The sequence below is a fragment of the Bos indicus genome, chromosome 20, assembly GCF_029378745.1.
Source record: "Bos indicus isolate NIAB-ARS_2022 breed Sahiwal x Tharparkar chromosome 20, NIAB-ARS_B.indTharparkar_mat_pri_1.0, whole genome shotgun sequence".
Taxonomy (NCBI): Eukaryota; Metazoa; Chordata; class Mammalia; order Artiodactyla; family Bovidae; genus Bos; species Bos indicus.
Window position 1 is genome coordinate 8,625,624 of NC_091779.1, and position 15,582 is coordinate 8,641,205.

At 33.4% G+C, this 15,582-nt stretch overlaps 1 protein-coding gene across 4 annotated transcripts in view; it reads right to left on the reverse strand.

Annotated features, from left to right (window-relative positions):
* Positions 1–2,801: 2,801 nt before the first annotated feature.
* The window catches only part of TNPO1 (transportin 1), an 89,908-nt gene continuing 77,127 nt past the window's right edge, over positions 2,802–15,582 (reverse strand). For 3 of the 4 annotated variants that reach the window (XM_070774555.1, XM_070774556.1, XM_070774557.1), the window contains exons 19-25: positions 12,906–13,004; positions 12,600–12,695; positions 9,724–9,799; positions 8,748–8,847; positions 6,661–6,735; positions 5,529–5,671; positions 2,802–4,426 (exon numbers count right to left, since the gene is read on the reverse strand). In XM_070774555.1, coding sequence (XP_070630656.1) covers positions 5,564–5,671; positions 6,661–6,735; positions 8,748–8,847; positions 9,724–9,799; positions 12,600–12,695; positions 12,906–13,004 — 554 coding nt within the window. In that variant the 3' untranslated portion in view covers positions 2,802–4,426; positions 5,529–5,563. The remainder of the gene's footprint in view (positions 4,427–5,528; positions 5,672–6,660; positions 6,736–8,747; positions 8,848–9,723; positions 9,800–12,599; positions 12,696–12,905; positions 13,005–15,582) is intronic. The other variant, XM_070774558.1, reaches the window with a different exon arrangement.

Here is a 15,582-nt window from a genome sequence, read left to right on the forward strand (position 1 = left end):
TGACTTTTATTCTAGATTATTTTAGGCCCTTAACCTGAAGACCATAGTTTGCATCAAGATTTCAATGCCTACATTGCAGTAACAGTACTAGTAGTGACAGTTAAGTGTTTCCCCCTTGTATTATTTGCAAAAATAATTCAATAAGCAAAGCTGTGTGTAGTTTAAAGGGCTACTAAAGAAAGGATTTAAATTGCAGTTATGCATGATACACTCTTCTCTTGGGAAGAATGTTTTTGCACCGTTATCTGTTAATACATTCAATATGAATAATATAGATGAACTATATGGAGCAAACAAACCTACTTTTTTCTTTATGGCAAAGGATTTAAGTTAAATTTAGACTAAAAGATTTAAGACATAATTAGTTTAATTCTGGCATTTCAGCTATATGCAGGGTAATTTAATACACGACAGAAAATTTTCCACTCTACTATCTTAAAAAGAGTTTGGAGAAAAGGAGAACCAGACTGAATTCCCTTTCAAGGTAAGCCTGCATGCCAAAGGGCTCGCCAGTAAGGACTTATACCGCCATGGTCTGCTAGACTAAGAATTACAAAATCAGACTAAATGGAAAGATTCTTCATGAAATACACTAAAAAAACAAAACCAAAGAATGTTAAGTATGATGACCCTTTATAAGCATATGTCACCAAAGAAAGAAGGATACAAGAGTATTCACCTGAGATAAAACTTGTATCTGAATATTTTATAACTGAGTAGACAAAGCATTTCAATAGAGGAAAGTCAGTTGAGATTATTTTAAAATATACATCTGATCCTATTTTACAATATATGCAATTTAAGCAATTCAGATCAATGAAAAAGTCTTAACAAAAAAAATCACAGTGTTTATCAATATGTTAATTACAAAATGTATGCTACTTATTTTGTTTTTAAGATGTAATGGCTTGGTTAAGTGTTTTAAAATCTATTCTTCTGAAATCTAACTTGCGTCACAAAATCAAGTAGCAATAATGTAAAGCATCAGAACTGGCTCTTAAAGATTATTTACATGTTGATTATTTGGAAAATAACCAACCAAAAAATATAAAAAAGTGTGATTTTTTTTTTTACACAGTATGAAGTTATTAAAGAGATTAGACAATACAAAAAGCAAAGTTCTTTCCTGAATAAATGAATATCTGTGGCACTAAGTTCACTTACTAATGGACTGTAACATGGAACTGGCAAACATGCATTTAAACTATATTAAATACACTTTCTGTTTCCAACTTAGGTTGATCAGCAGCTTTTGTTCTGTTAGAATCCTTCAAAGAGAGAAGCTCAAACAGGAAAAAGAAGGCATATAAAACAGTAAACACTGACCTCCTGAGGTTCCTACAACATAAAAATATTCAAGTAGAAAATCTACATCACTTAGCAGCGGCTATTTCTGTAGTTGAGCACACTAACAGCACTTTAGTGTGTAAGGAGCAGATGAAGTAAGCCGTGCTTTAAGCATGCCAAGAGGCAGAAACACTGGAATGTAACAAAGACAAACTCACAATTTCATAGACATTCAGTCAACATTCAAAACTATTAAGACTACACCACAAGAATTAAGTTGCTTTATATATATATATATATCCCATGATGTATTAAGTTTTATCAGAATAAATGCTAAATCAGAGCTAGCTTACCTCAAAAGATAACTTAAACTTAAATGGCTTCTGCAAATTCCTATGTTATACTATGTATCTGAAATACAATTAGGAAGAAACTATAACCTCAAGGGGGGGGGGGAACCCCAAAACCCAACCCCATCTCAGGTTGCAGTCTATTTATTTATATGTTGTATTTTTAAATTAAATTTCCTTTTAATTTAAAAACACATGGACTACAAAAAAGGGGCACGGCTTGTTACATATATAATTAGAAATTAATTTTTCTACTCAATTAGGTAACAGTAATGCTTTTCAGTCAATACAGAATTGTCAATCACAGATCCAGATTATTGAAGACTGTATGTTTTAAAAGAGTTCTTGAGAATTTTGTCTTTTCTCTCAATTTAAAATCTTCATTATTTATTCCAGAATATTAAAATATCTCCCATATTAAAAAGTTTTGGAGAACTACAGATCACTAGAAGTTGAGGATAAAACAGCTACCCTAATCAGCTTTTTAAACACTAACTAGGAAGCACATTTTGAGCTCCCAATGAGGCAATGGTACTAGAAAGCAAAATGCTACATACCCTTTGGATCCAACTTACGATTAAAAACAACTGGACACTAAAAATATGATTTAATTTCAGGCTCTACAGACTGAAATTTGCAAAGCCAAAGTAGAGAAAGGAAGGTGAAAGAACATGTTAAAAAAAATACATACACACACACACACAACAAAACCCTTTCTGCATGCTACCATGCATTTGAATTTTTTTGAAACAGTATTTATAAATTCACACGCATACAGCTCAAACTTCAGTGCAATGGCTGTATCATTCAACACCTCTAGAGGAATAGAACCATGCAAAGAGGAGCAACTGCTTACAAAAATGGTTATTCAGTATTTATTCTGCAATGCAAAGGTGACAAACTAAAATATAAAAAGGCTGTTATGGCTTAACATTTCTGTTGCAGATTAAATATGCAGCATTGAAAAATGGAAAGGTGTGGCTTCATCTCTGACCAGCAGAGTTAAAAAGAAAAATCTCTCCATTTTCCTTCATCATCATGGGATACACTGTTCAGGCAATCCAAATTAATAAAGACTTGCACTTCCATATGGACACAAGATCAAGTGTACCAGTTAGGTTTTCACATTCACAGTATATAAGAAAATACACATGGAAGGAAAAGTAAAGGGTTAACTTAACAAGGATTTATTCACAGGAATACATGTAAGTAGAGAAAAACAACAGAAAAGCTAAACAAATGAAATGAAGAGGATCCAAACCCACTTTCACTCTGTAGCTTTTTACTTGCACCCCGTGTGCATGTGTCTAGGGCACTGAGGGCCACCAACATGCGCCAATACAGTGTAGGAACCCTGCATTACACCCATTAACTTAAACATATCTTTAAGATCATGCTTTGAACAAAAAAAGAAAGCTTAGAAGGCAATATGTTGAGTGGGAATAAACATTGAAATATAGCAATCATGTCTTCAACTTCTACAATTGTCTTTATGTGCCAACTAACATTTATGCAGCCTCTTACAGATCTTTTACCATGTAATTTAAGTTTTAGAGAAGTTTTGATAAAATCACTAGTAGTATATAACCATGCAGAAAGCACACCACACTGACAGCACAGAGGCAAAGATTTTGCACAGGTATATCAGCTTTCCACATTGTGCAGGTTACACGCGATACAATACCAATCTTATTCCTAACAGATCCTAAGAAGATTATTTCAAGGCCTAGCTGTAAACTACAGTACTTTATATCTATATTCTTAATAAAAATAAAATTCACAAATCTTAAAAAGGAATTTTAAATGCAGGGCTATATTGAATCGGTAAACTGCAACACAAACTGGCGCAACAGAGGTAACTGAATACCAATCTCACTCTATGTGATGCAAGCATGCTACTTTCCCACTAATTTAAAGTACTTTCAATCACTATGAGCCAGAACGCATGCCTGAACCTTAAACTGCACTTTAAAAAGAACAATATCTTGGCCTAGAAATTAAATCTAATGATGTACAACCATCAAATTATATCCACTACGTTAATGTCTTAATGAAAAATCAAGATGTCAATCTTTAGTTCGATATGTCCAGCCCCATTTATTCCTCCCTCCCTGCCCACCCCACAAAGGTAAAAGGAGTGACTCATTTGGCATTTCACAGGGTGCTTCATTGTTTAAATTTGTTTTGTTTTATTTCCAACTTTTTGGGGTACCTTAAACTGTAACTTCCAAGAACCTGCTTCTACTATGGGTAGGCAAGCTGATTTTAACTCTATTAGCTTTCATTTGTGTAGTTCTTTATCAGCATGCAAAAAACAAGGCCCCATCATGTGGGAAATTTTATAAAACCTTTTAAATTAAAAAAACAAAAACAAAACCAAAACCCTTTACTGTTTCTAATCCCCATTCTTAGGTTTCCTTTATTGTGCGCTATAGGATTTTTCTTCTTTCTTATCCCTATGCATCATTTATATGGTTCTTGTTTTGGTACAATTCCCCATAATATTCCAGAATGTACTGTTTTGTGAGTAGATAGGTTTGTTTTTTTTTTTGCTTCTTCACATCCAGTGCAGAGTTGTAATTGGAGATAGATTTCCACCCACAAAGGCTCCAGATGTTAAAACGTTTCCCAACATCGACTTAATACAGTGACGGCAACACCTCCCTCCCGCCCCTCCCAGTAGGGTTGGGATTGTACTGTATTCCCTACTGGTTTACCCTTCCCCCCTGTAAAGGGTAACATTTTCCCTGGGTGCAGAGGCTCCCTCATAGTCTCCAAGACTGAAGGACCTGTAAGAAAACAAAACAATTTTATACTTCAACAAAATTGTTTCTTTTGTAAGCCCAGTGGAACATAAAATTAATCAAGTAACAATACAATCACATGAAAAACTGGACAACTGCCCAAGATCACGCTGGTCAGTGAAGCCATGTTGCCTCCTTCTCCTACGGCTCTCAGCTGTCTCTTGCATCAGATACAGAAAGTGATGTCAGGCAAAGAGACGTGTGCAGCACTTTAAACAGATGAAATATGGCTTGTAGGATGACATGAGTCTACTTCTTTATCCCTATTTGTACAATGGATCTCAATGGCAGCTGTTTTTTCTTGAATTAAAACATTATCACCCATATTTCTAATATTTATAAAAGAGCCAACTTAGTGTGTCAGGCAATATACTAACTCCTGGCACCACATATAGCACAGTATTTAATCCTTAAAATAACTTAATGAGGGAACAAAGGCTAAAATACCAGAATTTTAAAATTCTGGTATTTTAAATTTAAAATTAAAATTTAAATTTAAAATTTAAAATTCTGGTATTTAAAATTAAAATTGTTAGTTTGACTTATGTCAGAAAAACGGAAAGAACAAGAGTCCAGGTAGACTTACCTCTTTACCACCCCAAATCAAAAACTAATCTTTCAACAAACAAACAAACAAACAAAAAACAACAGTGCTGGGCACAAGGTAGGGACTCAATAAAATATTAAGAATAAATATTGAATAATTATTTTTACTGAGACTACATTGAGTTCTAGTTCTACTTGGGTTTTCCCTAAAGTTCACAACACAGAAAGCTCTTAATATATAAAAGACTATATTTTAAAAAATTAAGAAAAGAACAGGTTGAAATTTAACTAGCGTACCAACTTGGATTTCCTTCCAAGAGGATTCAAAGTGGAACCATGCATTTTATCTTGCTTTGCTGGTTCATAAATAAATAAATAAATCTGTAGACTTCACATAAGTCAATTTTAAGTCAAATGTAAGACTCTTCTACTCAACCTCTGTGGAAAACAAACAGCTTTTATTCTATTCACAGTAGTTCTAGATTGAAGTCCTAACTTAAGTTTTTCCATCCTGAAAAATTCCAAATTTCTTACAACTTACCCCTAATTTTGGGACTGCAGCTTAAGTATATGAGATTAAACACCATAAAAAGCTGCAAGACGCTCTTTTAAGGGAAGCGGAAACTGGTCAGAGAAACGCCTCCAATTTTCATCTCCAACTTGATTTTTAAATCCATGAAGGATCTGCAAAAAGTAAATAATCATTAAATAATCAATAACAAAAGAGGAACTCGTATCTGCATAGCTTCTGAAATCAAACACTATTGATTATTCTAAAATTTTACTCATTTTAAAGTATTCTCAAACTTTGTTGAAATCTGTATCATTCCATGTCTTGCCCAAAAGCACCTCATAGGATAGATATACTGCACACTTTGCTTTGAGGTTAGAATTCAGTTAAGAGTCCTAGTAAAAGAAGTACTCTAAGCAACTCTGCCAAAATAGTAATGAAAAGCAAGCATAAAGGTATAGAATCCACCCAAGGGAAATTAAAATTTTTATGCCATATTTTCAAATTGAAAATATACAAAGCTTTGGGTTCATTGTTGCAACTATATAGTTCACTATTGAGGGGTGACTAGAATTAATCCAAGGGGGCATTACTGAAAGACAGGTTTAGTCCTTGCTTTGACTACTAAGACTGACTTTGTTCAGCAGATCATATTATACTTCAGTCTTAGTCAGTCATTTTTGAAAATACATCCTATTTTGCATGGGCCTCCCTGGTGGCTCAGATGCTCAAGAATGTGCCTGCAATGCAAGAGACCGAGGTTTGATCCCTGGGTCGGGAAGATCCCCTGGAGAAGAGAATGGCAACCCACTCCAGTATTCCTGAAGAATTCCATGGACAGAGGAGCTTGGCAAGGGGACAGGCTGCAAAGGGTCGGACACAACTGGGCAACTAACAAACTACTTATTTAGTATAGCTGGGATAATGGGTCTACACAAATCAGTGGTACTGCTTGAGAAAACATTTTAAAAGTATGTACTCTATTGAAACAAAGTCATGACTGTATATCAAGAAAGTCAACTGCTTTACCAAAACAAAGTTTACATAGTCTACCAAAACTGACTCAAAGAGTCTAAGTCTCATATGAAATAAAAACATAATTTATTTCCCAACTAGGACTGCAAGAGTTACAAGATATTCATCATAAAGACTTTTTAGTTACCTTACAGAACATGTCTCTCAGATCATCTTTTGGATTAATCCATGATGCAACAGCATCACAAAAAAATATAAAATCCTGTAATAAGCAAGAAATACATCTTATATTGATACTATATTTGTCAAGCACTACAAAAGACATATGTAAACCTCAGAATATATACCAAGAGAATCCTAGGTAAAAAAAAAAATTAACAACTATGATAAGGAATTGTAAGTGATTTCTTAATGGTTGTCCTTAAGACTCCACCTTATCAAGGAATATCTAACTCATACAGTTTATATTAGAATTTAGTGCCTTCTTGTATTTCATTTTACATTACAGAACAAAACCCCAGTCTAGTAAATGTATAGCATCAGCAAAGACTGAAAGCATCAAATAAGCACCAGTTCAAAAAAACCTTCATTTATAGAATTAAAGAATTCTATAAATTCAGTAATTTTACAGTTCTGAATCACTGAGAATTTTAAGCTAGTTAAATATACATCAAATAAATTTTATTTAAAGTATATGAAAATTAATAGGCCTAAGTTTCAAGATCCATCTTCAGACAGAAATGTAAATGAAATGACCATTAAGTTAGAACAAAAATTATGCAGTTACCAATAGCAACTAATCCAACTCCACTCAGACAAACAAAAAAACTCCCAATGCTTAGACTGTTATTTAAAAGACAATCAGGTTATTCTGACTAAAAGAACAAGATAATAGGTATATACTTGAAATACTTCACTTAAGTATTTTCCATTTTCAACTATCTTACTGAAACAGTTCAACATACAAAATATTGCTGATGGTGTGAGATATAGACTACTTTAAATTTTACTATTAAATTCAGAGAACCTCATTAACTCCAAAATTCACTAATATCAAAATATATACATAAAACACATATTTAGGCAAATAAAATGCATGTGCCTAAAATCTATGGTTTATTCAAATTATGATTCCTATGTCTTCCCAATATTGAAAGCTGATGTTAAAAATTTAAATTATATAATCATGCAAAATTTGTAATTGGTAGTGATTTCATGACTACACATGTGTTACTTTCGTGTTCTTAAACATTAATTCAAAAAGCAAAACAACAACAAAAAATCCCTATAGGAAAATGCTCCTTCTTGATATGGTATATACTACCTATCAGATACCTCTAAAACATATTTAAAGTGACAGAAAGTTCCTAAGCTTTGGGAAAAAACCAAGAAACTCAATGTCAGAAGGTTATTTTGCCGCTAGTGAAACTGAAAGATTTTATTTTCCAGTTCTATTTTGTGTACATGGTTCAGTGCCTATTTTCTACACATCAATTAAAAAATGTTCAAAGCACCAATCTCTCAAAAGTGAAAGGTTTTCTTGATACACTTTCTTTTCCTTACAATTTCTATCTGTTGAGGAATGTGGGGCATTTAACCTAAAGCCCTCAGCCTGTATTTCGTTGATTTCACACATCTGGTGTCAACCAACATGTTCCTTTACATTTTACGTGTAAGTTGGATCCAGACGTTTGATCAGATTCACGTTTGGTACTCTTGCCAAATAATTCTTTAAATGCTAAAGATGTCTAAATACAATCTGAACTAATATAGGAAACAAAATAAGGATAATAAATCAAAGTTAAAGCAGTTATAATGGTTGACTCAGTACTCTTTTATTTACTAAATAAGAGAAAGAGTATCCTATTTAATCATTCTCTTAAGTATAGAGAGCCTCAAACTCAGGAAATTTACATTCACTGTTTTAGGAAGCATTTACAAATAAATGAGATCTCAAAGGATGAAAGAAACTTTGGCTTAATTCAAGTCAAGAATATAACTTTTATTCTTCCAATCTGTTATTATTATAAGCCACAACAGAAAAAAAGATTTAAAAAATAAAAATAGATATTATCATTTCAAGGTATTAAGAAATATACATTGAAAACACGTTTCAGTATCTTCAGTAAAAATAGATAATTTTTAGATAAAATTATTTTCATAAATATAAAATAGGTAAAAATTATTTTCATAATTATAGTTTAAAAATACCTCCCCTCCTTTAAAGTTTAATAATTCAGAACATTAAAAATTAAAACCTTATGAACATCTTACTTGGATTACTCCACTGGGATTCACACTGATCATGGTACAAATCCCACGAAATGCTGAATCCTTTTCCTCATTGTCCCTTATGTTTCTCAGAGAGGTGCACCTATTAAATTATAGAATTGAGTTTAGCATTTAAGTAAAAAGTAAGTTCAACTACAATTCTAATGGACAGTATTTAATGGAATAAGCACCAGAGTAGAGATAATGTTTATATTCAAAGAATTTTCATAAAGCTTAAGCTTCTCATACTATATTATGTTAGGCCCATCTAGTCTCAATACAGTGAAAACCTTCAAATTCACAATTCTTACCAACAGATTGCATCTAAGTAATAACAACTGATTTTAATCTCCCATTTACACTATTAATTAGCTTGAGCCAAGAGTAAATTATCAATTTTTAAAACTGTATTATGACTTGTATTCCATTAAACACTACTAAAAATGACTTGAAAGACTGTCAATTGAAAGAAGCAGAACATAGGATATACTGCCACAATAGAAACTATTACTATACAACTTATGGTGTAGATGTTTAATTTTTACATTAACAAGCAAATAAGATTTTTATACATAACAAATTTAAACATGTATTTCTTAATGCAATCCAAATTTTCAAATTAATTCTAAAAAGGAAACATAATGCAGAAACCTAAAATTTATAGAATTTGCATGCATCTTTATTTTACTGGTGGATATTTAAATGCTTTTTATGTATAATCAAGCTTTTTAACACAGCAAGCATGTGACAATCTTATCCCATGCATCAATTAGTCGTTAGCCACAACATAAAATAAATATACATGACGATGCTACTGAAAACCTCACAAACCCGATAGGACAAGATTAGTCACATGGTTGGCAATGATTAAGGATTGTGATTTTTGTAACCAACTGAAAATATATCTAAAAGTGAGATAGAAAGAGAAAGAAAGAGTGAAGAAAAATGAATTAAAAAAAAAAGATTGAATAATACACACCAGGGTCTTATAAACTGCTGTAGCATGGGGGCCACCTCTTGAGGACAAACGTAACCAAGACGACCAATTGTTATTGCTAAGGTAACGCAATCACGGTTATACACCACCAAACGCCAACCAAGACATGAGCAAATGAGGGGGAAGGAGAAAAAATAAAGAAAAAACAACAAATAACTCAGAAACAGAAACCAACAGAATTTGTGTATGATAATAAACATAAGATTTCACCAGTGCTGTTTATTACCACCCCCTATAATAAGGGGCAGCAACATATATGGCATACTCTTGGAAAAAGAAAAACAAAAGGAATTAAAAAAACTTTAAAGATTGAGAGAACACCAAAAACCAGGATGAACTGCTTTTCTCGCTCAATCAAGTGTTAAAAGATAGTTAATAAAAATGATGAGCGGATTAAATAGCTATAGATTCTTCCTTCACAGTCAGTTAAAATTCCAGAGTTTAATAATGAAATCTAGCCCCCCCTCCCAAGAAATAATAAATGTAAATGATTACATTTCTGAATGTCTGTTCAAACATACTTCTCAGAAGTTAAAATCTTTCTCACTTCTTCATACTGCTTTTTAAAAGTGATTTTTATTCTTTGCAATTATCTAGGAATTTAATCAAAATTTTGGTATATTTTTGGTTTGTTTGCCAACATTTCCAAAATAAGCCAGTGGACCATTTCTTGCCTGACATCAAAATCAATGATCAAATTTTAGATGTTATGGTACATACTGAATAAATGGATTGGACAATTGCTGTGCTATGTCAAAATCCCATTCCAAAAAAAACAATTCTAATGGTAACAATTCTAATTTCAAGTCCTATTTGACAAAAGGAAAATTTAGTCCACTGTAATGGCATGTGATATGCGGACCAAAGGAACAAATATTCTGTCCTTGATATGAAATGCACAGCACAAAATGATAGATAATAAAACATGATTACATGCTAATATTTTATTTTAAAAAATCTGAAGTGGGACTCAGTCAAATATAAATTCACCATCAAAATTCAGTTAAGTTCTTGAACTTACAAAGAGCTAAAACAAGTGCAACTCAGAACTGCATTGTGCAGTTCAAAGGTACATACATATAAATACATTTATACACAATGGGAAAAAAAATACAAACAGAAAACAAACCATGAGGTGCTTTAATGGTGTTCTCTCAAAAACTTACAGGTTAACCTTTCATAAAAAAAGGGTGGGGAGGGGGGTAAAGAAAAATGTTTAAGGATTACTTGAAGCAAACTACACAGATAATACTAAAATCCAGCAGATTCATATGAAGCAAGAGAAAGAAAACCTATGTTCAAAAGACACAAACTATGCAACATTCTCATTAAACAGGCAAGTATGAACAATCCAATGAAACATGCGATAAAGCAGATGATGGTCCATTGAGAAAGTTCAGTGTAGGATATACTAATTAGAAAAAAAGCAAGTAACTGCAAACACTAAGGAATTGACTTTATGAAATATTAAGACAATGGTATTAATAATTAAGTTGCTAAAATCTACAGATATTACCCACAGACAATTTTAATAATTAATCTCTCCTCCTTTGGGTAAGGAATAAGAGAAACATTTTCTGCAGTCACTTGTGATACGAATAATCCAGTGAATCCCAAGTGTATTTCTTAATGGTACAAATTCAATCCATCAACTTGAAAGGCATTATCAACTACCTCTTTATTTACTTAGGGTAGATTCATACTTAGAATATAATCTTATAAATAAAGCCAATTTGTTCAAGGAACTATATAGCAAATTCACCAGCTGATATCCCACAAGAAACTTTAATATACATTACACTCAACATTTATTTGCAGTTATGCATTCACATTTAAAAATAAATAAGAAGTTTTTTAATGTTCAACAGTAATTTTATAATGGCAAGTGTTTCAAATCTGAATGTCATGTATAGGTACTGCATTCTAAAGAGATAAACACCTGACAAGATTTCATAACCATCCTACACATAAGTTTTTGAGCTTTTTAGCAGGAAAATCTAATTCACTTTAAGATACAAACAGTACCCATACAGCCAAACAGTCATATAACTGTTTCATAATTAAAAGACTTCCTTCCATACCAATAATCACATTAGGATATAATAAACTTTCTACAATTAAAAACCATAAAATTAAAATACCTTTGAAGATAAATTTATTTAGAAAAACTTATTTAAATCTTTGTCCAGTATTTTGGTAAGGTATTCATTGACTATGACTATACTGCTGGAACTGTCTTAGTATATAAAGAAAAAGACATGCCTGATTGAAAACAAAATTCACACTTTAAAAAATCATTAGCAAAAAGGCAGAGCAAGAAGAAATCACCCTGCAATGTGTTCTATAGTATGGAAGGTACTCTTTAATATAAACATGCTCTCTATAAATGCAAAAGAGAAACAAGCCTTCTGAATAAAAATCCCACAAGATACTGCTCAAGTTCCCAATTTGAAGAAAAGTATACAACAAAATACAAAATACATATGCCATTATTAAGACTAACTACCACAATACAGTCTATTTTGGGCTACATTTTTACATATTAAAAAAAAATTCTCCCCAGCTAGCAGTTACTCTGAATTAATGAAAAATTCATATAGTTATCTGAGCTGGGGTCCATTTTAGGGAGTATTAAAACACTGTAGCAGAGGAAAAAAGTGTTTTTTGGAAAGTTTCTGGAAACTGGCTATGGAATGAAGCTCAAACAGTTCATTTCATGACTGAGAATCCCAAACACCCGTTAATTAATAAGCTGGGTTTCTAAAGCTAGCTTTGCTTTGGTTTCTCTACGCATCTCAACTTAAAATGACAAGGCAGATCGTTTTCTCTCCACCGTTAACAGTTCAGTCGTATGGTACCTGTATTCTCTAACAACGTCTTTGGTGTGTTGGGTCTGTTAATGATTTCTACAAGCTGGTGCAACACCATAGGAATGTAAGGCTGCATCTCTATACCTAGATCATCCCCGAGAGAGAAAACAAAAAAAGAAACGTTTCATTGTTAAAATATCAATGGAAAATAGTTGCCCCCTTTACTGTGATGTTATATATTTACATAGGTAAAGCTCATTAGAAAAAGGCAATTACAAAAATATTAAGTTATCTAAAAATTTTCATGTTTGTAAATGGGAGGCGGGGGTGGGGTGGGCAGGGTGGGAATCTTACCCATTTGAATGGAGATCTCTCCAATTGCCCATGTGGCATTATTGCAGACTGAAATGAATTCTGGATTGAGGTTGGTTCCCAATATTGGCATGAAATCAGCTAGGAAAAAAAAAAAAAGCTTTTGTTTTGTGCTTTAAAGGACATCTACCAGATGGAAACTGAAACCTAGGCAAAATATAACCTTTAAAAAAACAAAGTGTTGGCAATAATTATCTTAAGAAAACGAAGGAGGAAATATCTGGCCACTGAACTTTCATGTGAAGTAGCCCCAGTTTCGGAGAAGGCAATGGCACCCCACTCCAGTACTTTTTGCATTACAGGCAGATTCTTTACCAACTGCACCACCTATAATAAGCAGCAAAGCTAGGATTTGACCCCAGGCAGTCTGGCTGTGGGAGAAGGCAATGGCAACCCACTCCAGTACTCTTGCCTGGAAAATCCCATGGATGGAGGGGCCCGGTGAGCTGTAGTCCATGGGGTCGCGAGGAGTCGGACACGACTGAGTGACTTCACTTTCACTTTTCACTTTCATGCATTGGAGAAGGAAATGGCAACCCACTCCAGTGTTCTTGCCTGGAGAATCCCAGGGACGGCGGAGCCTGGTGGGCAGCGGCCTATGGGGTCGCAGAGAGTTGGACACGACTGAAGCGACTTAGCAGCAGCAGCCCCAGTTTGGTTTCATTTTAAGTATCATTAAAAAGAGTTGGTCAGAGTAATTTCTCTTGGCATCAGACAGAAAATTTTATTTTAAATATCTCACTTTAAAAGTGAAAATATGATACAATAGGAACTTCTTCAAAGCTGGTTTTTCACACACAAAGAATTTTTTAAATTAATGATTTTGGTTTTTATAGTAATGTTTACTCTAATGTCAGATTGTGGTCTCTGAATATCATCTTCCATTTAAAAGGAAAAATGGAGTGTCAGTTCATACTGACACTCCAATAACTAACATGAACAAAAACTAAACTTTTGAAATATAATACAGGACTTGTGCAAGATGCTGGAAATCAATTTGTTCCTTTCAAAACTGGTAAATAAAGATAAAGAAACAAGCAATAATCCTGCCTCTTCTATATGATTTGTCAAAGTCAGTCACTCAGTCATGTTCAAATCTTTGCGACCCTATGGACTATAGCCTGCAAGACTCCTCTGTTCATAGGATTCTTCAGGCAAGAATGCTGTAGTAGGTTGCCACTCCCTTCTCCAGAGGATCTTCCCCACACGAGGACTGAATCTGGGTCTCCTGCATTACAGGAAGATTCTTTACCATCTGAGCCACCTATGGGCAATAATTTATTGATATGGGAAATATCTCTACATATGTATTCTCTCTACTGTATGAAGAATTAGAATATCATTTTTTAATCCCTAATAAACCAGTTGATTTCACAATTTCTCAGTCTCGGCAATACTGATAATCTGGGTCAGATTATTCTATTGTAGGGGGCTGTCTCACATTACAGGATATTTAGAAACATCCTTCACCCCCACCCACCAGACACCAGTAACACCTTCCCTGTGTAATAGTGTCTCCAGATATTTCCAAATTACTCTTGAGAAAACTAACCTAGAAAATAATCCACAGTTTGTAACATTAAAAACAGAGAACAACCAGACACTGTGTATCTCTTAAAGAAGGTACTTGACCTATAAAGTCTTAAAAAAAAAAAAAAAAAGAAATCTTTTCGTACAAATTTAAACTCAAAAACTTCAATCAGGTGGAAAGTATTTGCAGAACAAGGTTTTCCATAAAGCAATAATTCACCACAATTTCATTTAGAGTAGGTAGGCTTAAACTTGATGCCTTACTTTAATACATCATAATTAATGTTATTATTCAAGTTCAGAAACACATTACTGAAAAATACAACTGGCAATTGAGTGAAGGTCAAAAGATACAACCTTTTGGTTCTAAAATAAGTTCGGTTCTGGGGGATGTAGTATATCATAGTATGACTACAGTTACGTGTGTGTGTGTGTGTGTTCAGTCACTCAGTCATGTCTAGCTCTTCGTGACCCCATGGACCGTATGGCCACCAGGCTCTTCTGTCTATGAGATTTTCCTGGAAAGAATACTGGAGTGGGTTGCCATTTCCTTCTCCAGGGAATCTTCCCAACCCAGGGATAGAACCTGTGTTACCTACCTACATCCTCTGCATTGGCAAGTAAATTCTTTACCACTGAGCCACCTGGGAAGTTCACAGTTAACAATACTGTATTGTTTATTTGAAAGTTGCTAAGACAGTAGATCTTAAAAGTTCTCAATCCACACACAAGTCTTGATATATGCCAATTACATCTTAAAAAAAAAAAAAACAACTGGAGGGGGGCCTCCCAAAGCACACTATATCATCAAATGAAAAAAAATTTTAACATGAATATTTTAAACAAGATTAAATGATGGGGTATACAAATGAAGAAAATTAACCAAAATTTGATTTAATTTATGGGTCTGACAGCAATTCAGGTTACGTTATTCAAGCAACTGCTTATTATCTTCACAAAAGGCTAAGCAAACACTACGCCACTAAAACAGGAAAAAAAAAATTCATTTACTTTTAAGAAAACAGAAATTTCCTACAGTTTATGCTGATTTATCATGAGAAAACCTGATTATATTATTATTTCTGGGTACCTCTACCAAAAAGAAAGAGGCCATTTAAGAAGTATCTAT